A 22870-nucleotide genomic window follows, 5' to 3' on the forward strand; every position below is an offset into this window, starting at 1 on the left:
AACTTGTCTTCCCAACTCCAAGACAAGTATTACCCATAGGAAAGAATATACATAAATTGAAGACTAGGAGAAATCTCCATCATTTATTGGATGTAAAATGAGAAAGTTAAAGGTAAATATGAAAATATACATGACTTGAAGAATTTACAAATAAATCATTGCTTATATTATTCAACTTCATGTTGCCAGTAATATACTAAATATTTTTTTGTTAATGTTTTTATAAAAGCCACATTGAGCAAACATAGATCCATAAGAAAATGTTGCTGCATTAGTATTTCCTACTTACTTTTTCCTTTCACAAATTATTATAACATTAATTTGGTAAATGATAGTAAACATACTGCAAAAGAAAATAAAACCTTGGTTTATTGATAGACAGCTCAAACTAACAAATAAGTCTAAGAAAGTCATTCTTTAACAAAAAACTTTATATGTGTCTAAATATGATTCCATAGTAAATATGTATTATTAAAAAGGATGGTAAGTCAACATCTAGAGAGGGAAGAAGGGATCATAAAAAACCATCATGGCTTCATCAAGAGCAAATTATATCAAACTAACCTCATTTCCTTTTCTTATAAAACTCCTAAATTAATAGGCCAAAGACAATTATGTAGAGATAGATTACCTGGATTTTAGCAAAGTATTTTACAATGTTTTTGTTGATTCATATTATTTTTATGAGCATGATGGAACGTATAATGATGACTGTGAAATTAGATTAGAATTAGTTGAATAGCTGGACTCAAAGAACAGTCATTTGTGGTCTGGTTTTAATATTGATGGATATCAACTGAATAGGAATCTGCATTTAGTCTTTGTTGTTTAATATTTTTATTAATGGTTGATAAAGGCATTGATAAAGACATAGATGACAGGTTTATCAAATTTTCAAATGATTCAAAGTAGAACAAGGTATCTGACACACTGGATGGCAGAGTGAAAACTTGAAAATATTTTGAGTAGATTAAAACACTGTACCAAGTCTAATAGGAACAAATTAAATCACAGAGAATATATACAGTCCTCAGAATAATGATTGGCACATAGTAGGTGCTTAATAAATGTTTATTGACTAAAATTCAAGACATAAAAGGCATGGTTAGCAGTTCATCTGACAAAATTCTAAGGTTTCAGTGGACCACAAGACCAAAAATAAGAGTAACTTACTCTTTCAAAAATGTCTCCTTCACAGGGCTTAGCAACTGTTACTGTCCTTTGAAGAACAGAGAAGCTAGAAGTTACAATTTGGGAGAGTAGGGCTGAATTTAACTTTAATCTATGAGCTGAACTATAAAGAAGTCAGAGAGAAAGAAAGTGAGGAAGACCTTTCTTGTTAGAATTATCTTAACTATTTTTTTTATGAGGAAATATTTTAAAAATAATTTCATAAGAAGCAAAAGGAAAGGAGCAAAGAGACTCAGAATGATGATTTAAAAGAAGCCAAAGAGACCATTTCCTTGTCATGGACAGAGAGAAAATGAAAAAGAGAAAGAGAAAGAATTTCTATTTCTTTCCTTATGAAAAAGTTATAATCTTAACAAAGAGAATGAAGAGAGTTCTTGAGAAGGGACTCTTATTTGTCTTCCTGACTGGAGCTACATTCTCTGAAGTCATCTGTACTTAGTGAGAGTTTGGGATGACTTTGTTAGTTTTCTCAGAGCTAAAATATTATAAATAATTATATCTTTTTTACTGTTTATTTCAATGTATATGTTTAATGTCTTTGTTATCTTAGGAGAGTAGAGATTTTACAGAGAGAAATAAGGATAGCTATAAAGAGATATCAGGAAGGAGAGACTTCTATAGTTTATTACAGAAATAATATTTGATTAACTGGGGTGGGGCGTTGATTGAAAAAAGGTATGGAAATTTTACTAATTAATGAAGAAGTATCCAAACATAGCCTTTATTACCCCAAGGCTTGGAGATTAAGTATGGGAACAAAAAGTTGAACTATAAATGACTCTGATTGACTCTAAAGCTTAGAACTCTGCAGAAGTCAGAGTCAGACTGTGTTCTTTTCTTCTACTGTGCCATGTTGGGTTGGTCTCTCAGGTTTATTTTCTTTTAAAATAATATTGAGTAATGAGGAAGTTGTGTAGGGTGATCTCTAAGCTGAATGTTATGGATATATTGTACTTTACAAAATTATAACACTGCAGAAAAAAATTTTGGTTTTGGTAGGAGTTTGAAAAAGTTATTTGGCATTGACCATTCTTATTTTTAAAAAATTTGTTACAGATTGCCTTTTTAAAGTATGTCCTATGAACCGCTATTCTGCACAAAAACAATACTGGAAGGCCAAGCAAGCTAAACAAGGAAACCACACAGAAGCAGCATTGCTTAAGAAATTACAGGTAAGGTGCATTATAGGTTATTATTTGTGAGTTCTTAGGTTGGAGTTAGTTTAAGAATAGAAATCTTTTCTTTTGGTTTCTGTAACTCTAAACTTTTAATCAACTCATAAATTGTCTATAATAATAATAATAATAAATTAGATGAGATTTTAAAGTTACAGGGTGTGCCCACTTAACATTTCCTGGCATGCAAGGGTTTGAGAGCAGTGGAGAGTTTTGAGAAAAATCTTTACCAAAAATCCACGAAAGAGAGACTCAGTGATCCCATCTGGAGGAACATTTGGAAGTTTGGAGTAAGAATGGCCAATCTAATCTTAGTTGATGTATGTCTCTATTGCCCAAGGAATAAAATAAAGAATCTTTAGACTAACATTTAAAGCCCTTCACAAGCTTGTTCTAATCTACCTTTCTATTTTTACTTCACCTTACTTTCCTTCCTATACGTTATTCTAACCGTGACTTGCTAGCTGTTTCTTATAGTTGTTATTCCTCTTTTACCACCATGCCATGAACCTAAGATTGTTCCTCTTGTCTGAGGTATTAGTTCAAGAATCAGCCTTGCCCAGGCTTACCCAATTTTTCTAGCTATGATAGATGCCTCTATTTCCTTTCTTCTTGCTCTTTTAACTCTATAAGTTGACTTCTAACCTCAACATTCAATATCAATTGTTTTCTCTACAGTTATTAATGATCTTTTTAAAAATTTTAAAAATTTATTTTAAATTTAAATAGAAAATGAGAAAAAAACTGCCATGTATAGAACAGAACATGTGTATTCAATGAAAAACAACCCATTTCAAGAAAGCCTATATAATAAAAACTACACATTGTTTTCAAAACTGCCCGGCTTTTCTTGGCTTCCTTGTAAGTTTTCTTTGTTCTCTACTGGGTGCTTTTTATTTTTTCTTCTCCCCTCAAGAAAATTATAATTAAGTGAGCATACACACACAATACATATATAGGGATGTAATATGTGTATATATGTCTGTATATATGTATCATATATCCCCTTATTCTCCCCAAAACTACAATTTATAAATGTGGACACACATGTATACATATACTTATATATACACAGATATACATAGATATATAAATGTACACACACACATACACACACATATATACTCTTATACATATATATAAAACCCTACTGTGCTTGTTTCTACTTGTCATTTGTTTCTCTGAAAGTAGATAAATCTTCCTTCATAAATACAAGTCTTTTTCTAAATCAATCAGTTCATCATTTCCTATACCCTAGTAATATTCCAACCCAATCACCTCCTATCTAAGAGTTTGTCTTTGAAAGTTTCCCCCCAATTTTCTGCAGTCCTTTTATTCTTGGCTTCATAAGTTTTACTTACACAAGAAAATCTTAATTTAAAGTAATCAAAATTAGCCATTTTATACTTTAACAATGCTCTCACCTTAATCTGCTTCCTTTATATTTTTGACATAGTTTCTTTGAAGTTCCCAACCTTTGTTCTTTCAAATAAATTTTATTATTTTTTCTAATTCAATTATTTTTTTTAGTAATTTAATTGGGATGGCATTAAATAAATAGATTAATTAGGTCAAATTATCATTTTTATGTTAGTTTTACCTACCATGAATAATAAATATTACTTCAATTTTTTATTTTGGCTTTATCTAACCATGAACAATAAATATTACTTCAAGTTATTTAGATCTGACTGTATTTGTATAAAAAATGTTTTATGTTCATAACCCTTTGTCTATTTTGGTAGGTATAATAAGGTATTTTATGTTGTCTAGTTATTTTAAATGGTTTAAAACAGTATTGAATAATATTGCTGGTATGTAATTTCCCTATTTTTCTCTTTTGATTAAATCTATTTTAATTTTAACTTTGTCTGAAATCAAAAAAAAAAAACTTTGTCTGAAATCATGATTATTATTTCTGCTTTTTGTTAACATAATAATTTCTACTCCTGATCTTTATTTTATCTTTGTGTGTATCTCTTATTTTTATAGCATTTCCTGAAAGCAACATATTGTTCAATTTAAATTTTTTAATTTTCAAGCTCTATGGTCATTGAACAGAATACTGCTAGGTCTTGTGTAATCCTTATTATAATTCCATGATTCTTAACTTTTTTTTTTCTTATTGCTTCCAATATTTTCTCCTAAACCTTGGAACTTTGAAACCTGACTATGATATTTCTGTAAGTTTTCCTCTCAAGATCTTTTTCAGGTGATGATCTGTGGATTTTTTTTTCTATTTATATTATTAGTAGTCTCTTAATTGCCAAATCTAATGAGTTTTTCTCAATTCCCATCCTTCTTGACCTCTATACATCCTTTGCATCTCTTGTACCAATAATTACCTTTTTTGGATACTCCCTTCTCTCTAGGATTTTAACCCTACTCTTTTTTGGTTCTCCTATCTTTTTTTAATACTTCTCAGACTCCTTTAGGATAGCTAGATGGTGTAGTGGCTAGAGTGCCTGGCCTACAATCAGGAAGTCTCACCTCTTTGAGTTTAAACTGTCCTTAATCAATCCTGAGCCACTTAACCTTATCTGCCTCCATTTCTTCATTTCTTTCCCTTACTTCTGCCTCTCAGAATTTCTACTTTCCTTTAAGGTTGAGCTTTAGGACCATCTTTTAATTGAGATTTTTCTTGCTCTTTCTAGTCTCATTCTTCCCACCCCCTAAATAACTTTGTTTCTATCTTTAATATAGTTTGTACATACCTATTTAAGTACATGCCATCTTTCCTGACTAGATTATAAGGTCATTGAAGGCAGGTACTGTTTTTGATTTTATCTTTTTATCCTTAACACAGTGCCTGAAAGACAGTAGGTTTTCTAAAAATGTTTGTCTAGACTTAAGAAAGTGATGGAAAAAGTGTTAATAATGCAGATTAAAGCTGTGTGTCCTGCATTTTTGGAAAACTGGTTGTTAAATATTTATCAGCACAGCCCTAACCTGAATTTTTAATAGAGAATGCAAAAAGCATGCATAAGACTTTCAATTGAGGTGATTTCATTAACATATTCATGATTGTCCTTTGGACAGCTTACCTAGTGAGACAGGATCATGAAAATTGTAGATTTATATCTTATAAGGAATCTTAGAGTTCATCTCTTCCAACCCCCTTATTTTATAGTTGAGAAAATTGAGATCCAGGTCTGACTTGGATTTCATCCATTATCTGTTCAAAAAATTAATTGCCTTAAGGATATAAAAGAATCTTGGAGATCAACTTCCTAAAAACATTTATTAAGACTTTTAAAGATCATCCAGTCCAAATACTCTCATTTTACAGGTGAGAAAACTGTTTCTCAAAGAGATTAATTGACTTGTCAAGGTCATAGAGATAGAAATCATGAGGATTTATAGCTTGGAAGTTGGTAAATACTTCAATCAAAGCTTGATGGTAAGAGCTCCAAATCCAGAGTTCACTCTGTAGAGATTTGTGTTAAAAAGCTAGATGTTCTCTCTCCCCCTTTTCATAGCAACCATATACTTTTCTAGAAATCTGATAAGACAAGAATAAGACACTCTGAGACTCAGAAGGATTTCTGGGCCTTCGATTTTAGTAACTGAACTTCCTATGAAGGAGGTTGGTCTGGGGCCTTAGGGTAGTATTTTCTTCTGATAATTGGTAAGTTTTACCCCATAAATAAGCCTTGTAGCTTATAAGTCATATTGTAGTAGTAATAATAGCATCCATATAATGTTTTAAAATTTGTGAAGCATTTTATAGCATTATTGCATTTGATCTTCACAATAATCTTGAGATGTATGTATTGCTATTACACCCCTCCCAACAACTCCATTTTCACATGAGAAAACTGAATGTAAGGGCCTCAGATTGCTTTTAAATTCACAAATAGGGTTGAAGGTGGCCAGGGCTTTTTTGAAAGGATTCCAGGCACTAGAGGATTTAGAGCATCATAGGAACATTGTCATGTTCACATTGACATGTCATTTCACATTGCCAATTTTCATGTCAGTGAGCTTTCTTGTCAGGTTCTATACCTTTGATACTGTGTTTTCTTAATGATGAACTGGTTATTTATTTATTTATTTTTTTTTTTGCAGCATGCTGCAGAGCTGGAGCAAAAACAGAATGAATCAGAGAATAGGAAGCTGTTGGGAGAAATTGTTAAATATAGCAATGTGATACAAGTAAGTTCCTATTTTATTGATTTTTTTTCTTAAAAAGATTTAAAAATTTCATTGTTATTTGGGGAGGAAAGGGAGAAATTTTCCTGAAATATAAATCTTTGTTGTTGTCAATTGTATCTGTGTCTTTGTGACCTCATTTGGGGTTTTCTTGGCAGAGACACTGGAGTGGTTTGCCATTTCCTTGTTCAGTTCATTTTACAGATGAGAAAATTGAGGGAAACAGGATTAAGTGACTTATCCAAGATCACACAGTTAGTAAATGTCTTGAGTCAGATTTGAATTCTGGAAAATGTTTTCCTGATTCCAGGCCTGATGCTCTGTCCTGGCACCTCCTAGCTGTCCTAAATATAAATTCTAATACAACACTAATTTTTTTTAATAACTTTTTATTGATAGAACCCATGCCAGGGTAATTTTTTACAGCATTATCCCTTGCATTCTCTTCTGTTCCGATTTTTCTCCTCCCTCTCTCCACCCCATCCCCGAGATGGCAAGCAGTCCTTTACATGTTGAATAGGTAACAGTATATCCTAGATATAATATATGTGTGCAGAACCGAACAGTTTTCTTGTTGCACAGGGAGAATTGAATTCAGAAGGTATAAATAACCCGGAAAGAAAAACAAAAATGCGAGCAGTTTATATTCATTTTCCAGTGTTCTTTCTTTGGGTGTAGCTGCTTCTGTCCATCTTTGATCAATTGAAATTAGCTCTCTTTATCGAAGAGATCCACTTCCATCAGAATACATCCTCAAACAGTATCATTGTTGAGGTATATAATGATCTCCTGGTTCTGCTCATTTCACTTAGCATCAGTTCATGCAAGTCTCTCCAGGCCTTTCTGAAATCATCCTGCTGGTCATTCCTTACAGAACAATAATATTCTATAGTGTTCATATATCACAATTTACCCAGCCATTCTCCAATTGATGGGCATCCATTCATTTTCCAGCTTCTAGCCACTACGAACAGGGCTGCCACAAACATTCTGGCATATACAGGTCCCTTTCCCTTTGGGGTATAAGCCCAGTAGAAACACTGCTGGATCAAAGAGTATGCACAGTTTGATAACTTTTTGAGCATAGTTCCAAATTGCTCTCCAGAATGGTTGGATCCATTCACAGTTCCACCAACAATGTATCAGTGTCCCTGTTTTCCCACATCCCCTCCAACATTCCCCATTATCTTTCCCTGTCACTCTAGCCAATCTGACAGGTGTGTAGTGGTATCTCAGAGTTGTCTTAATTTGCATTTCTCTGATTAATAATAATTTGGAGTATATTTTCATATGTCTATAAATCGTTTCAATTTCTTCATCTGAGAATTGTCTGTTCATATCCTTTGACCATTTATCAATTGGAGAATGGTTTGATTTCTTATAAATTAGAGTCAATTCTCTATATATTTTGGAAATGAGGCCTTTATCAGAACCTTTGATTGTAAAAATGTTTTCCCAGTTTATTGTTTCCCTTCTAATCTTGTCTGCATTAGTTTTGTTTGTACAAAAACTTTTCAATTTGATATAATCAAAATTTTCTATTTTGTGGTCAATAGTGATCTCTAGTTCTTCTTTGGTCATAAATTCCTCCCTCTTCCACAGGTCTGAGAGGTAAACTATCCTATGCTCTTCCAATTTATTTATAATGTCATTCTTTATGCCTAGGTCATGAACCCATTTTGACCTTATCTTGGTGTATGGCAACACTAATATTTTTAAGCATTTAAATTGAATGTGGCAACGTTTTGATGTTTTTAGTTAATGTGTATCATAATTTTATTCATTTGAAGATGTGTCTCTATCAAATAGTTTTATGCAGATACCTATAGTTGGACCCAGTTAAATAATTTTAGCAAATTTGACAAATTGAAAAAAGCCCAACCTCTGTCTTCATCATTTTTAGCTTGAAAATTAAATCCATTCCATCTTCCTATAAAGTATTAGATAACAATTTTCAGATAAATTAAATGGTATTTCTCTTAATTTGAAGCAGGCCTATTTTAATTATTAGCTAACCTGTTCACCACACTGTATGAAAGATCCTAATTATGTTATTTTCTCCCACTTTTATGTAGAACTTTTAATATTTTCCTTGGTTTATTGATAAAAAGCAGGACAATATCATTATATTTTTTAAAATTGTTTTTCATTTTTCTTTTCTCAATTTTCATTTCTCAAGTTCAGGACTTGAGGAGGGGGTGAAAGAATTTAATTACAATTTCGTGGGCTTAATTAAATTTTGCTACTTTCAATGGGCATAAATATTTCTGAAGGTTTCCCTTTAAAAAAAAAAAAAACATTTCCCACTTTACTTTGTGGGATTCTTCCTATTGGGAAAAAATAGATCAATTAAAGTCATGGTTAACACAAACAAAAAATTGTATTTTATCTTTCTATCTGAAGGACAGTATCTTGCACACAGTAGCTGTTTAAATTTTTTTTTTTGTATTAAACTAGAGGTGAGTGTGAAAGGGTTCCTTCCTTTTATACTTACCTAAAGGACTTGTGAATATCTATATGATAGAAATATAAAATATTATCAAATGCTTATGGAAGAAACTAAGATTATTTGCTTTCTTGACAGCTTCTACACATAAAAAGCAATAAATACCTAACAGTCAACAAGCGTTTGCCTGCCTTGCTGGAGAAGAATGCTATGCGGGTATCCTTGGATGCTGCAGGAAATGAAGGGTCCTGGTTTTATATTCATCCCTTTTGGAAACTGAGGAGTGAAGGTGACAATGTATGTAAATGTAACCTAAAAAAAATGGGTTTGCAAAAGAATTATAGTTCTTTATAATCAATAAGATGGGAAAGTGTAATGCTAGGAATAGATAATTTGGGGGTTATTGGGCCATTTCTACCTAATGGCTACTCTTTTTGGATGCATTAAAATGACTTGTTTATAATAAATATGAGTAATGCATAAAAATCAGATCGCTCCTTAAGCCAACTTCCAGCTAGGTTTGGTAAGAGAATATATAGTTAGTTATATCCATCACCTACTAAGATTGACGCTTAAGAAAGGAGTTTAGAACTTTTTAAAAGATTTAAAAAAGAACCATTTATTCAAGAGTGAGAAGTTAGGCTTATTTCCTCTCTTTCTGAATTAATAGGGAGAGTCTAAAGAATTTCAATTTATTATTATAAATGAGTATATGTTTTGTAGTTTGCAAAGAATAGGTTTCTTAGAACATGACATGGGTAACCTATATCAAATTGCTTATTGTTTCAGGGAGAGAAGAATAGAATTTAGAACTTGAAACTTAAAAAACTCTGAATGTTAAAAAATGGTTTTCACATGTAATTGGGAAAAATATTATCTAAAAAAGATATTTATGAGATAACATAGATGAGTATCTGCTCATACTTGGCAACTATGTTAAGATAGTTGTTTCACTGCATTTCTTTCATGTATATTAGGTGAAAATAAGTCACTGGGAGTTTATAAAGCTCTTTAAGTTAGGTGTTTGTGAGTGAATAAATAACAAGGGAATTTAATTCATCACTTTCTTAAAGAGTGTTTTACACTCCTTGTACATTGGTGATAATAGAAAACTTTCAGAACAGGGGACAAGCTAAGGATATATGTCTCTGGAGCAATGAAACAGAGGGCATATCATTGCTTTTAGAATTGTTTCATTCTTTGATGAACACTTTTTATATCTTACATACAGGATTTGGTCATTTGAATCTTTTCTAGTTGAACTGTACTTTCAGTGAATTTTGAAGTACTAATTCAATTCTACAGGGCACAAGCTTGATGGTTTAATTTGATAAACCAATTATCTGATGTTAACCTTTATAGGTAAGGTTGAGTGAAGCATGGCATGCAGGAATGTAATGCACTTTAAATTTTATTTTCTTGAATTCTTTTAAAAAAATCTTAAAGCCCCCTTTATTTATTTTTGCACCCAGTAGGCATTTTATGTGTGCTTTGAGCATGGTATTGTGTTGTTGATTACAATCAACTCTCTATTCAGGAACTGATTATTTATATTGTGGGCAATCTGTTCTTAGATAATTTCTTTCATCTGTTTAACTGCTAAATAGGATTTCTATTGGCAGGTCAGCAAAATATAAGGAATTAAAGTTTTGAAGATTTTGGGAGAATAGTTTAAAATCTTTGGCTAAAATGAAGATTTGGGGGTTTTTTGTTTTTATTTTTTACAAATTTCATTTATCCATTTTGTTCTTTCTCCTTTTTATTGCCCCTAAACACCTAGAGTGTTATTAGAGAGTTGAATGTAATAAACTATTTGAAATAAATATATGTATTTTTTTTACTGAAAAAGATAAGCAAAGACCAAAGTTAAACATATGGATTTTCTTAATATGTGAGATGCAGTAATTATATACAGCAAAGAAGTCAATTTTATGTAGATGTACTCCAAAAGGCATGGCTGAGACAACCTTCCACACTGCTTATAGCTATAAACATCTCTCTCTCTCTCTCTCTCTCTCTCTTTCTCTCTCTCTCTCTCTCTTTTTTTTTTTTTTGCTAGTCACAGAGTTTGTTTAGCTTTTGTATGTATAATTATGTGTGATTAAGGTCACTGTGAAAATTTAAAGCACATCCTAGTCATTATAAATGTCATATTACTAATCACAATTGTTATGTTTATTTCTCTCTAGGTATGCTTTCCATTCTTTTAAAATAGAGACATTTTATTACTTGTTTGAAGATATTTTTTAATAAATTGTTTTTCATAATTGGTGATTCAATAAATTGCCCAATTTGTTCTAATTTCAAGAAAAAAAGAATAAATGAGTACAGGAGAATGCAGAGGTCAACATACTTGTAGATGATGACAATGTGGGTTACTTTTTCAGTCATTATTTCAAGTGGCATTTAGGTTGATAATAATCATACAATAGATTTGTCATGACCCAAGTAAAGTGAATGGATGGATTTGAACAATCCTTACAAAATTATCAGGAACTCTTGGGTGTTATTAACAGTAACTTAACAATGCAGATATTGAATGTGTCATGGAGATTTTTGGGGATGGTGATATTCACATGAAAAAAACAGCCTCATGGGTCAGAAAATCATTGTTTTCCAATTTTTCAACATCATAGAAAGTCTTTCTTTCGACATAATTGATTTTGACAAATATAACACAATTTCTCAACCAGAATGATTTATTTTTGTTATTTCATTTTTTACACTGAACTGATCCTCAAATACACATTTTATTTCTTTGTTGGTGGGTTATAAATAGTGAGCATGATGTCCTTTGATTCTCATTGAATGGAAACAAGAATGGAATTCCTGAACTTTTAGAGGAAACCATCTGTCTCGTGTGGTACAGTGTAAAGAATATAGGTTTCATTGTAAGAGAATGTGGGTTATTTACTATCTGTGTAACCTGTGTCACTTTGCTTTTCCTGCACCTCTATTTCATAGTCTTTCAATAAAAAGGTTAGATTAAGATATCATCTGAAGTCATTCCTTGGATCTTGGATCCTATGAGTCTTTTCCTTTGGAAAAATTGACTCCAGTGGGAGCCAAGGAAATATTATTAGACAATAACTCACCACTGTATAATTACAACTCACCACCAACTTAGAATTGTAAAATTTTAGAGCTGGGATGGATTTTAGGAATCCTTACATTTTTTAATGGATGAAGAGACAGCGATCAAAAAAAAAAAAAATTACCTTGCCTGATGTCCTGAACTTAGTGACAGAGCCAGGGCTAAAACTAAAGACTCCTCATTCATGGACCAGATCAATTTCCACAACATCATGCCAAAACTTCAAGAAGAAAGGCAAGAAATAGCAGTGCAGCATCCATTCATTACCGAGACTTTATCATGCAATCTTCAGATCACAGTGCCATCTAAAATGGATTTTTAAACTTTCCAGGATTATTTTAGATTCATAAAAGAGTATAATTCTTTCTTGTCAGAGATATGAATGCAAAGATATTCTAAGGTCTCTATAATTTTCCTTTGAAAAAAATATTTGATATCCAGGCATGGGTTCTGTCAATAAAAAGTTACAATTATAAAACAAACAAAAAAAACCAATGCTGTACTACCTTGTATTAAACCTATAATGATGAATTTATTGAATTTGTAGATTTAAAAAAATATTTCATCACTCATTTTGTCTAAAATTCTCTTTGAATAATAACTATTTTCATCCTGAACACCATTCTTTTTGATAGAGATAGACGTGATATGTTACACTGACACAGACTTTTGACTTTTCCCCTCCAAATAAATCTTCAAAGATCTCTTTTAAAATATATCTGAGAGGTAGATAGGTGGCTTAGTAAATAGAGTACCAACCTTGTGGTCGAGGACCTGAGTTCAAATTTGGGCTCAGATATTTGACACTTATTAGCTATGTGATCTTGGGCAAGTCATTTAACTGCAATTGTCTTACCAAAAAAAAGGGAGGGAGGGAAACAAAAGAAAAAGAAAAAGCACCTGATACTTTCAGTAGACCAACCTCTGGTAGCTAATATATAAATAAGATCTTTTAGTGAAATTTGTCAAATTAAATGGTTCTCTAAATAGATTTTGTTATTTTTTTAGTCATTTTTCAGTTATGTCCTATTCTTCATACTCCATTTTGGGGTTTCTCATCAAAGATACCAGAATGGTTTGCCATTTCCTTCTCCAGCTCATTTTATAGTTGGGGAAACTGAAGCAAAAAGGGTTAAGGGACTTGCTCAGGGTTATAGTAAGTGTCTGAAGCCAGATTTGTACTCAGGAAGATGAGTCTTCCTGACTTTAAGCCCAACATTCTGTCTATTGACTACATCTAGATGTACATGGTTTGCAAGTACCTTAATGAAGTTCACATTTATTTGTTTTCTTCTCCCTCCCTCTCAGCATCTGGCAACTTGTGTGCAGTGAGGGCTCAATAATTATCTATTGGTGTGTCTTTATTTATTTGTCAGCATCTTGTCCAACACATTCCTTATCTTTTCATGTCAGATCCAGTTGTAAGCTATATATTGAGTTTCTCCAGCTGGGATTAATGAACTGACAGATTTTATTCAGCATATTAAAAAAAAAATGTCAGCTCCATGCTGGACATTGTGCTGATGATTGAAAATACAAAAGTAAGAATGTTTCAATTCCGGTCCTAGGGGAGTTTATATTCTAATGGCAAATACAATATGTCCAACTCTAGGTCAATACAAGTTACCTTGTATTTTGAGGAATGACAGCACTAATAGAAGGGGAAAATGAAGAAAGGTTTCCCAGAGAATATAGCTGATTCTTGAAGGAAGATAATGAGTCTGAAGAGCAGAATGAATTGGGAGAGTGTATTCTAGACCTGGAGAGGTGGGAGATGGGATACTCAGAACTATGATTTAGGAAGATCACATTGGCTGCTGAGGAACCAGAGTGGGGAGAGATTGTGGTAGGGAGACCAACAATCAGACTCTTGTAGTAGCCCAGGACTAGAGGAATGGGATCCTGTCCCAGGGTGATGGTGGGCATAGGTGAGAGATGTTATATCAATGTAGCTTATGGTTTTCATTAGCAATACATAATTCCAAGTTTTTAAAACTTGGTTTTAACAAGTTTTTTAACTAACAATCAGTTCAGCTCTGTTTCATAGAAGATTGTTCAACAATGCTGATAGAAAAGAAAATAGAAAAGTAATTTATGAGGCATCTTATTCAAGCTATGGGCAAATAGGATATATTATAGTGGTATTGAATTCTCTAATAAATCAATGATTTATAGAGTAATTGAAATAATCTGTCTTCTATATGGCTTTGAAACTTAGACTTGTCAATTAGGCAACTTTAGTATCTTTTGCAATTTTTTATTATTCTTATTTTCAAGTTAACAGTGCATAGCAAAACCAGAGGTTTCCTGGACTGCAGTTAACATTGAAATGATGCTTTACTCAGATGGGCACATATTGATAGATACTCAGATAGCAATCATATTTATAGTAAGTTGAAGTATGTTACTAGTTACAGTAGTTGGCAGTGTAAAAGAATTGCTGTAAGGATATGCTAAAATAAGATTTTAGTGAAATTTTTGGAGTATTTTGTTGGGACTCATAGCAACTAAAAACCCAACTTTGTATCCACTGGGATATCTCGTTTTGAATTACAAAATGACTCAATTGTTGAAAAGATAAGTGATTGATGAACCTGGACAAGTACTGAAAACTTCAGTTACTGCCCCAAATCGCAGAAAAATCTTCTCTTCCATCACTGATCTTTATTTGAATCCACAATATTGCACAGATAGCAACACTTGGCCGCAACAGCTATTAGCAAAAAACATACATATATACATATATGTATATGTATATATATATATATTCATTTGTTTACTTAATTATTTGTCCTGCAAATGTTTAATAAGTGTCAATTAAATACAAGGAAGTGTAGTGATTTGATATAAAACTTGATTTGGATCAAGGCTATCAAACTCTATAGGGTTTAAATTGATTTATAAATTCTTAAAAAGATCATGTCATTGCTTTTAGATAGTTGGATCTTCACAAATTTTTCAAACTTTCATTTTCCATGGTTGTCTGATAAAAGTTTACTCACTGATTCAGAACAGATTTATTAAATATTCATTATATTCATGGCACTATAGATTAGACACCAGAGGAGAGAGGATAAATGACATATGGTACCTATTCTTAAGGAATTTATAATATAGTAGGGGATAAAAAATATTCACTAAAAAAGACTAGAATACAATAGTAGGCAAATATATGAAAAGTACTATCAAGGTGCTATTTGAGTTTTTAAAAATTTTTATTTTATTTTTAATTTATAGAATAAAAAACATTTACATAATATAGAATAATAATGATAATGATAAAAGATGATTGCACATGAACTTGCAAGTGTATCATATAAAACTTTTTTTTTTGAGTTTTTAAGAGGTTGAGACTGCTTCCAACTTGGGAAATTGGGAGAGGCTTTACAGGAAAAGTGACATATGAACTGAGCCTTGAAGAATGTATAGAATTTTTAAAAGTAGATCTTGGGAAGGAATTAGGGCATTTCAGGAGAGGAAACAATGTGAGTAAAGGTGTGGAAGCAGGATAGCTTAAGCCAAATTTAGATAGTAAGTAATAATACTATTTGGCTGTACTATAAAGAATATCAAGGGAAGCATGAGATAAGACTGGAAAAATAGGTCACAACAAGATTGTGGGAGAGTTTGAATGTTATCCTAAGGAATTTGAACTTCATTAAACAGGTCATGGGGTTTTTCCAAAGGTTTTAGGGTTGGGTAGGGGATGAGGGTGTTATGATCAGAACTATGAAATCTGGATGTACTGTTTGAGGGAAAGACAGGGTTGACTAAACATGAGGCTGGTCAAAACCACTAAATTATGAAAACAAGTTGTTATTGTTGTTGAGTTGTTTCAATCATGACTGATTCTTTGTGACTCCATTTGGGATTTTCTTGGCAAAGATACGAAAGTGGTTTATCATTCCTTCTCCAGCTCATTTTACAGATGAGGAGACTGAGACAAATAAGGTTAAGTGATTTGTCCAAGCTACTGAGATCAGATTTGAACTCATGACAACAAGTCTTCCTGGTTCCAAACCTGGTGTTCTACTGTGCTACCTAGATACCCATGAAAAGAATAATTTTTTTCTTTTTTGGTATGTTAGTGAACAGATATTATGACAAAGTATTTAGATGCTACAGGAATGGTGCTATTATGCTTCATGCTAGAGTTCCAGGGGAGCAAAGCTACATAAAGAAATAGATAAATGTAAAGTAGTATGCATTTATTAGAGAGAACAGGTAAAAAGTCATTCATAGCTTGGGGAACATAATTTTTAGTTTTCATTGCTGCAATTACTGAAGATGATAAAATAAAAAACTTGTAGTAAGGATATAGACAGTATTAACAAGTTTAACAAGACTAGATCAAACTCTGTTTGGTCTTTCAATGAAGTTTTCCTACAATTAATTTGAATTCCACAAAGAGGGATGCTGGTATATGTTTAACAGCTAGTTCTCTGGGGGAGGGAAATATAAGCATAACACATTTTAAAATTTAATTTATATTATTTAAATTTTCTGTCACTTTCTTAAATCTAGAAATCAATAAAACAATAAACTAAGCCCTGATTTGTAGCATTTGCTGATTCCCAAGGTTTAAATATTTATTTTGAAAATTTAATAATTGTCTATCTTGAGTCAGTATAAAGTCAGCTCCAGCATATCAAAATATGATTCCTTGTATTTTAAAAATGAACATTCTTCTGAGAATCATATGTTCTGGGGAGAATCAGGTAAAACACATAAGGACCAAGCTATAAACATGTTTCCTCATTACAAGAGTCTTCCAAAAATCTTAGCACATTAGTATCTTAAAACCACATTAAAATTTCTGGGATGTTCTTATATGCTAACTTATTTTTTTCATGAGGGAGCAGTTTTCAAACTTTTTTGCACTCAGAATCACTTTATACTTTTAAATTATTGTTTTGGACTCAGAGAACTTTTGTTTATGTGAGTTACATCATTATTTATCATGTTACAAATGAAAAATCTTAATATTCTTATGAAAACAATTTAACTTGTTTTTTTTTTTTTTTTGAGTTTTTAAGAGGTTGAGACTGCTTCCAACTTGGGAAATTGGGAGAGGCTTTACATGGACATTTGATAGAGGATTTACAGGAAAAGTGACATATGAACTGAGCTTTGAAGAATGTATAGATCTACTTTTAAAAATTCTATCAAAGAGCTCTAAGTAAAGCAGCATGAAATAACATTGAATTTGAAGTCAGAAAACTCTAGGGTCAAATCCTGTTTTCGCCATTTATTAGGTATATGTGGGCATGTCATTTGAATTCTGACCCTTGCTTTTTTCATAGTTGTAATTGCAAAATTAATGGCTATCATTACTCATTCTTTAAGGCTTGCAAAGCCCTTTGCTTATACAGTATTATCTTATTTGATCCTTACAACAGTCCAATGAACTTGGCCCATTTCAACAATAAGGTGATTCAGGCCAGTTTTAATAGACTTGTGATGGAGAGAGTCATTTGCATTCAGAAAGAACTGTGGGGACTGAATATGGATCACAACACAGTATTTTCACCTTTTGTTGTTTGCTTGCTTATTTTTTTCCTTCTCATTTTTTCTCCTTTTGATCTGCTTTTTCTTGTGCAGCATGACAAATGTGGAAATATGTTTAGAAGAATTTATTTTACATGTTTAAAGTAAAAAAAAATCAGACAGTCCTATGAAAGTTAGATTCTATTTTTATGTCTATTTTATGGCTAAGTAAATTAAGGCTGAGAGAAATTGTGACTTATCAATGTCAGGGACAGGGTTTCTTGACTCAGGTCTTCTTGACTGTCCACTAAGCCAAGAGACCTATTCACCATTGCCTAACCTGTTTCACAAGACTGTTCCAAGGACCAAGTAGGATAATATGCATGAAAGTGTTTTGTAAGGAGCGAGTGAGGGGCAGCTGTGAGGGGCAGCTAGGTGGCACAGTAGATAGAGCACCAACCTTGAAGTCGGGAGGACCGGAGTTCAAATCTGATCTCAGACACTAAACATTTCCTTGCAGTGTGACCCTGGGCAAGTCATTTAACCTCACTTGCCTTAGGGGGGAAAATACATACATACATACATACATACATACATACATACACACACACACACACATATTCTATGATTACTCTCATCAATAAGAAGTTGAAAGATTTTTGTCAGGTATCTGAATCCAGATGGCTATTCATTGTGAAATAGTTATGTGACATGTATTCAAAGACATTAAAAAAAAGAATCGGAGGTGGGAACCATATTAAATTAAAAGGTAGTTTGATGTCTGGTTAATGACCAAGTCTAATTTTAGATTTGTTTTGTTTATGAATCCTAAAGAACTAATGTTACTATAATTTGATTTATTTCAATTTCCATTTTTTTTGATCCTTAGATTGTTGTAGGAGATAAAGTTGTATTGATGCCAGTCAATGCAGGACAGCCACTACATGCGAGCAACATAGAGCTTCTAGATAATCCAGGGTGTAAAGAGGTAAGTTCAAGGAAGAGGGGCTAAATGTGAATGTTTGTGCAGGACTTATTTTTCTGTGCACATAATTTTTTTAGTTTGTATTTTCATGAAAAACTAGCCAGTCCCTTATATATGACTAAGTTTAAAAAAAGAGAGAGAATAAAGCTAAAACATGATATAATTAATGCTATTAAATGCTAATATAGAATCCCATGTTTCCTGCCTCCAGATACAGAGTGTTATATAATACAGAGTAAGGTATCTTGATTAGGGGGATCAGTTAGCTATTTTACATGGAGAAGATACATTTGAAATAACTTTCCTAACTACACAAACACCTTGCCACTGTTCTTTTAGGTCCAGTCTATGGTTTAAAATCATTCTCATAAAATGTTTTATAAATTTATCACAAATTTGGCTCATTATTTTGTCCCCACCTAGAACTCTGGGAAAATCTCCAAAAAATATAGCTCGTGTCTCATTTCCCATTAAGATTTTTATCTCTGTTCCACTTTGCATGACCCAAAAGGAAATCTGCAGTCATATTATATATAGATTAGACTATCTTTACTGAAAGAAATTAGAATTTAATGGCACAATAATGAAATCAAGAGACTGTGGTTAAGGTAAAGGGTCAGCAGTCTCTATTACCAATGATAGCAGTTATCCCATTAATTAAGGAAAGTGTTCATAACTTTATAGTACTTGTATTTGGGAGATATGAAATGCTTTTGTTAGGAACCTCCACTTGTTCTTTATAGTGAAAGTTTCAAAAAACAAAGGAAAAATTCATGTTATCAACATCCACTTCAGCTGAGATCCCATGAACTCTGTCTGTAAACATGTAGTCCCTATTGGATTTGGGGGAGGATTTGGATATATCCTGGCATGGTAGCCTTTTTGTGGCAGTTTCTATATTATCAGCTCCATAGATAGCTCTATGACAATATGAGAAAGAGGGAATATAGAAAGGGTTCCCTTTCCACTGTATCCTCACCCCTTTTGCATGATTTCTGACCCAGTGTCTCTTATATGGTGTTGCTTGCTGTAATGTGGTGGGATTTCCCTCAGCAGTTGATTTTTGTAAGTAAATTACTGCATACAGTAATTTCTGTTTCTGTATTCTGGAATACACATATGAGCAAAAACTAGAGCAAAGTGGAGAGTAAATTTAAAAAACTAGGACCTAAGGTGCAAATTTTGTAATTGCTTTATGGAATTTTAATTCAATAAACATTTTTTTAAGTGCTTATTATGAGTTAGCCATTGTGCTAGGGAAATAGAAAAAGACAGATAGTTCTTGGCTTCAGGGAGCCTGAAATCTGATGAAGAAAGACAATACACAAAAGGAAGTTGAAAAGGGAAATATACCAGGAGGTACCCAGCCCAGGGGTATGATGTTTCATGGAGTTGAAACCAGAGACATAGATAGAAAATGGAGAGACCATGATGGAAGATTATTGTACTGACATACATTGACAAAAGTCCCTTTTTATTTCCTTGATTACATTAAAATAAAGCCTCATACTTTATTATTGAACATGATTAGGTATCTTATAATGGTTATACATTTTTTCCTTTCTTAGGTCAATGCTGTTAATTGTAACACTAGCTGGAAAATCACTTTGTTCATGAAATTCAGTTGCTATCGTGAAGATGTTCTTAAAGGGGTATGTAGTTTGGGAAAATGAAGTTTTTCTTATCAAATTAGTTATATACAGCCCTTACTTATTGATCGAAACAATTTAAGATATGTATTACTAATTTTAACTTTTGTTCTTTGGCCTAGGTGATCATTACTGGTTGTAGACCAGTTACATATTTCCTCTAAGCTTCAATCTCTTGTTCTAAAAAATAGGGATAATGTTTGCAATACCCCTTGAAGGTTGAGATCTTTGTTATGTCATAAAAATGTGGGGTATATTAGTGATAATGCTTAATATAATGATTTTATGATGGTGATGATATGTTATCTAGTTATTTGAAATAAATATACCAGAGATGGCCTGTTTACTTGATCATTAAGTATAGTTTTTATGTCTTTGAGTAAGCTTGAATAGAACCAAAGTAAAAATCAAGGAAGAAAATTGAGATGGAAACCTCCAGGAAGAATGGAAAGCTTCAGTATCTGATTTCCTCTATCCCAAAAGATTTCCACTATCATAGAAAGTGGCTGTATTTCCTATTATAATGTGTTATTATGTTTATATATATATAATATATGTTATATATATAAAATTACATATTATTATATATTCCTGTTTTAGGCATTGTACTCTTTCCTGAGATTTTTCTCTTCTTCTGGATGACAAACCACTTATACAATGCCTTGAATCCATTCAAGAATTTTCACTGTGGCTTCTGACTTAGCATTGCCAAATATTCCAGTTAATCCTTACCACAGCCTCTTGAAATGAATAAGGGAAGGCATTGTAGTCTCTAGTGGATAGGCATGATAAGTGGTTGTTTTTGTCATAATCCCAAGTCAAATAGATTTATAAACTTTTCTTTCACTGGCTTTCTTTGTGGATTGCGAGCATCTGCTTAATCTTTTGTTTGGAAATAAGAATTTCACTTACTTATTTTTCTAGGGTGATGTTGTTAGATTGTTTCATGCAGAACAAGAGAAGTTTCTGACCTGTGATGAATATGAGAAAATTCAACATATTTTCCTTCGTACAACTTTGCGTCAGTCAGCTACATCTGCCACAAGTTCCAAAGCACTCTGGGAAATTGAGGTATGTAAATTTATTTTCCTTGTAAATAATTTACAGAGAAAAAGACTGAGTATCATAAATCAGATATTTTGTTGCATTCCTTGTTCGTGAATGATCAGTTGATCATTCAACAAACACTTAATAAGTCCTTACTACATTCCATGCACTGTGTAAAAACACAAAGAAAAGCAAAACATGGCCTGTGATCTCAAGGATCTCACATTGCAATGGAGGAAAGAACATACAAACACGTGTATACATATAATGTGTATTGTATTACCTAAAACTAGGGAAGATAGGTGATTTAGTCTTGATCAGAAAGACTCATCTTCCTGAGTCCAAATCTGGCCTCAGACACTTAGTTTTGTTTATTGTCTAGACTTGAGGAAATAATGGAATAAATTGATTTTTAAAAAGTAACATGCATATATTTTCTTCTAGAGAGTCAGTTATTAAACATTTATTAGCACATGGCCTTTTACTTAAAGATGAATTTCTTGGGATCAAGAGTCTACTAATGGAAACATGGTGTGGCTTCTTCCCAATTGTCATACCCTTCAGAACTTGTCCAGAGTCTTGATTGAGCATGTGTCTTTTCTTCTTTCTAGGCTTGCTCAGAACAGGAATAGAACTTTAGTTTAGTGACACCCAGGTGACTCCCACTTTAAAATGATACAACAATGTCCTGAATATTTCCCAAATCAGAAACATTCCTATGACAATAGTGATTGTTATTGTTCAGCTGTTTCAGTTGTGTCCAACTCTTCAAGATCCCACTTGGAGTTTTCTTGGCAAAGATATGGAAATGTTTTGACATTTCCTTCTCCAGCTCATTTTACAGTTGAAGGAACTGAGGCAAACAGGGTTAAGTGATTTGCGCAGAATCACATAGTAAGTATCTGAGATTAGATTTGAACTCAGGTCCTCCAGACTCCAGATCTAGCATGTACGGTCTAGCTATCCTCATTAGGAATAGATAGTTTAAAATATATCAGAACAGGTAATTTAATCTCACTCTCATCAGTGATTCATCAGGAATATTAACATGATTTAGCTGTGGTTGTCATTGTCTTGGTCTGTAGGTGGTACATCATGATCCGTGCCGTGGGGGAGCAGGACAGTGGAACAGTTTATTCAGATTCAAGCATCTGGCAACTGGAAATTATTTAGCAGCAGAGGTAAGAATTTTTGCCACAGTAATATTTAGGTTGTTTCTATATGTTCAAAGTACAACAAATTCTAAAATGAGTTGGGTTCTTTGCATCATTGTGCATGTGAGTAGACAATCATTAATTGGATATGATAGTTTCCCGTAGAAGTAACTACTGCTGTTGAAACTGCTGTTGAAAAAGAACTTCTGAACATAAAGGTTTTTGATATAAGTTTAAAAAAATAATCTTTTACTTCATTTTTTCATAAAGGAAAACAATTTCATCCACTCCAGCATAAGACTACTAAATAAGACTTAATTTGTTTTCATTCAATGCAAATGGAATTGGGTAATTAATTTGGTTATGATGTATCCTATAAATCCTATTTAGTACTATTTTTAAAAAAAATTCTCTTTTGTTTTTTTTAATCATTTTATTTCCCAACAAATCATCCTTATATCCTACCCAGAGAATGATCCCCATAACAAAG

At 32.5% G+C, this 22870-nt stretch overlaps 1 protein-coding gene across 1 annotated transcript in view; it reads left to right on the forward strand.

The window, feature by feature from the left end:
• The window catches only part of ITPR2 (inositol 1,4,5-trisphosphate receptor type 2), a 521149-nt gene that overhangs the window by 130616 nt on the left and 367663 nt on the right, over positions 1-22870 (forward strand). Inside the window, exons 3-9 of the mRNA XM_051963211.1 lie at positions 2248-2363; positions 6435-6521; positions 9103-9261; positions 18435-18533; positions 20099-20182; positions 21104-21250; positions 22312-22407. Of these exons, the coding sequence (XP_051819171.1) occupies positions 2248-2363; positions 6435-6521; positions 9103-9261; positions 18435-18533; positions 20099-20182; positions 21104-21250; positions 22312-22407 (788 nt within the window). The remainder of the gene's footprint in view (positions 1-2247; positions 2364-6434; positions 6522-9102; positions 9262-18434; positions 18534-20098; positions 20183-21103; positions 21251-22311; positions 22408-22870) is intronic.

The sequence above is a fragment of the Antechinus flavipes genome, chromosome 5 (assembly GCF_016432865.1).
Source record: "Antechinus flavipes isolate AdamAnt ecotype Samford, QLD, Australia chromosome 5, AdamAnt_v2, whole genome shotgun sequence".
In the NCBI taxonomy this organism is placed as follows: Eukaryota; Metazoa; Chordata; class Mammalia; order Dasyuromorphia; family Dasyuridae; genus Antechinus; species Antechinus flavipes.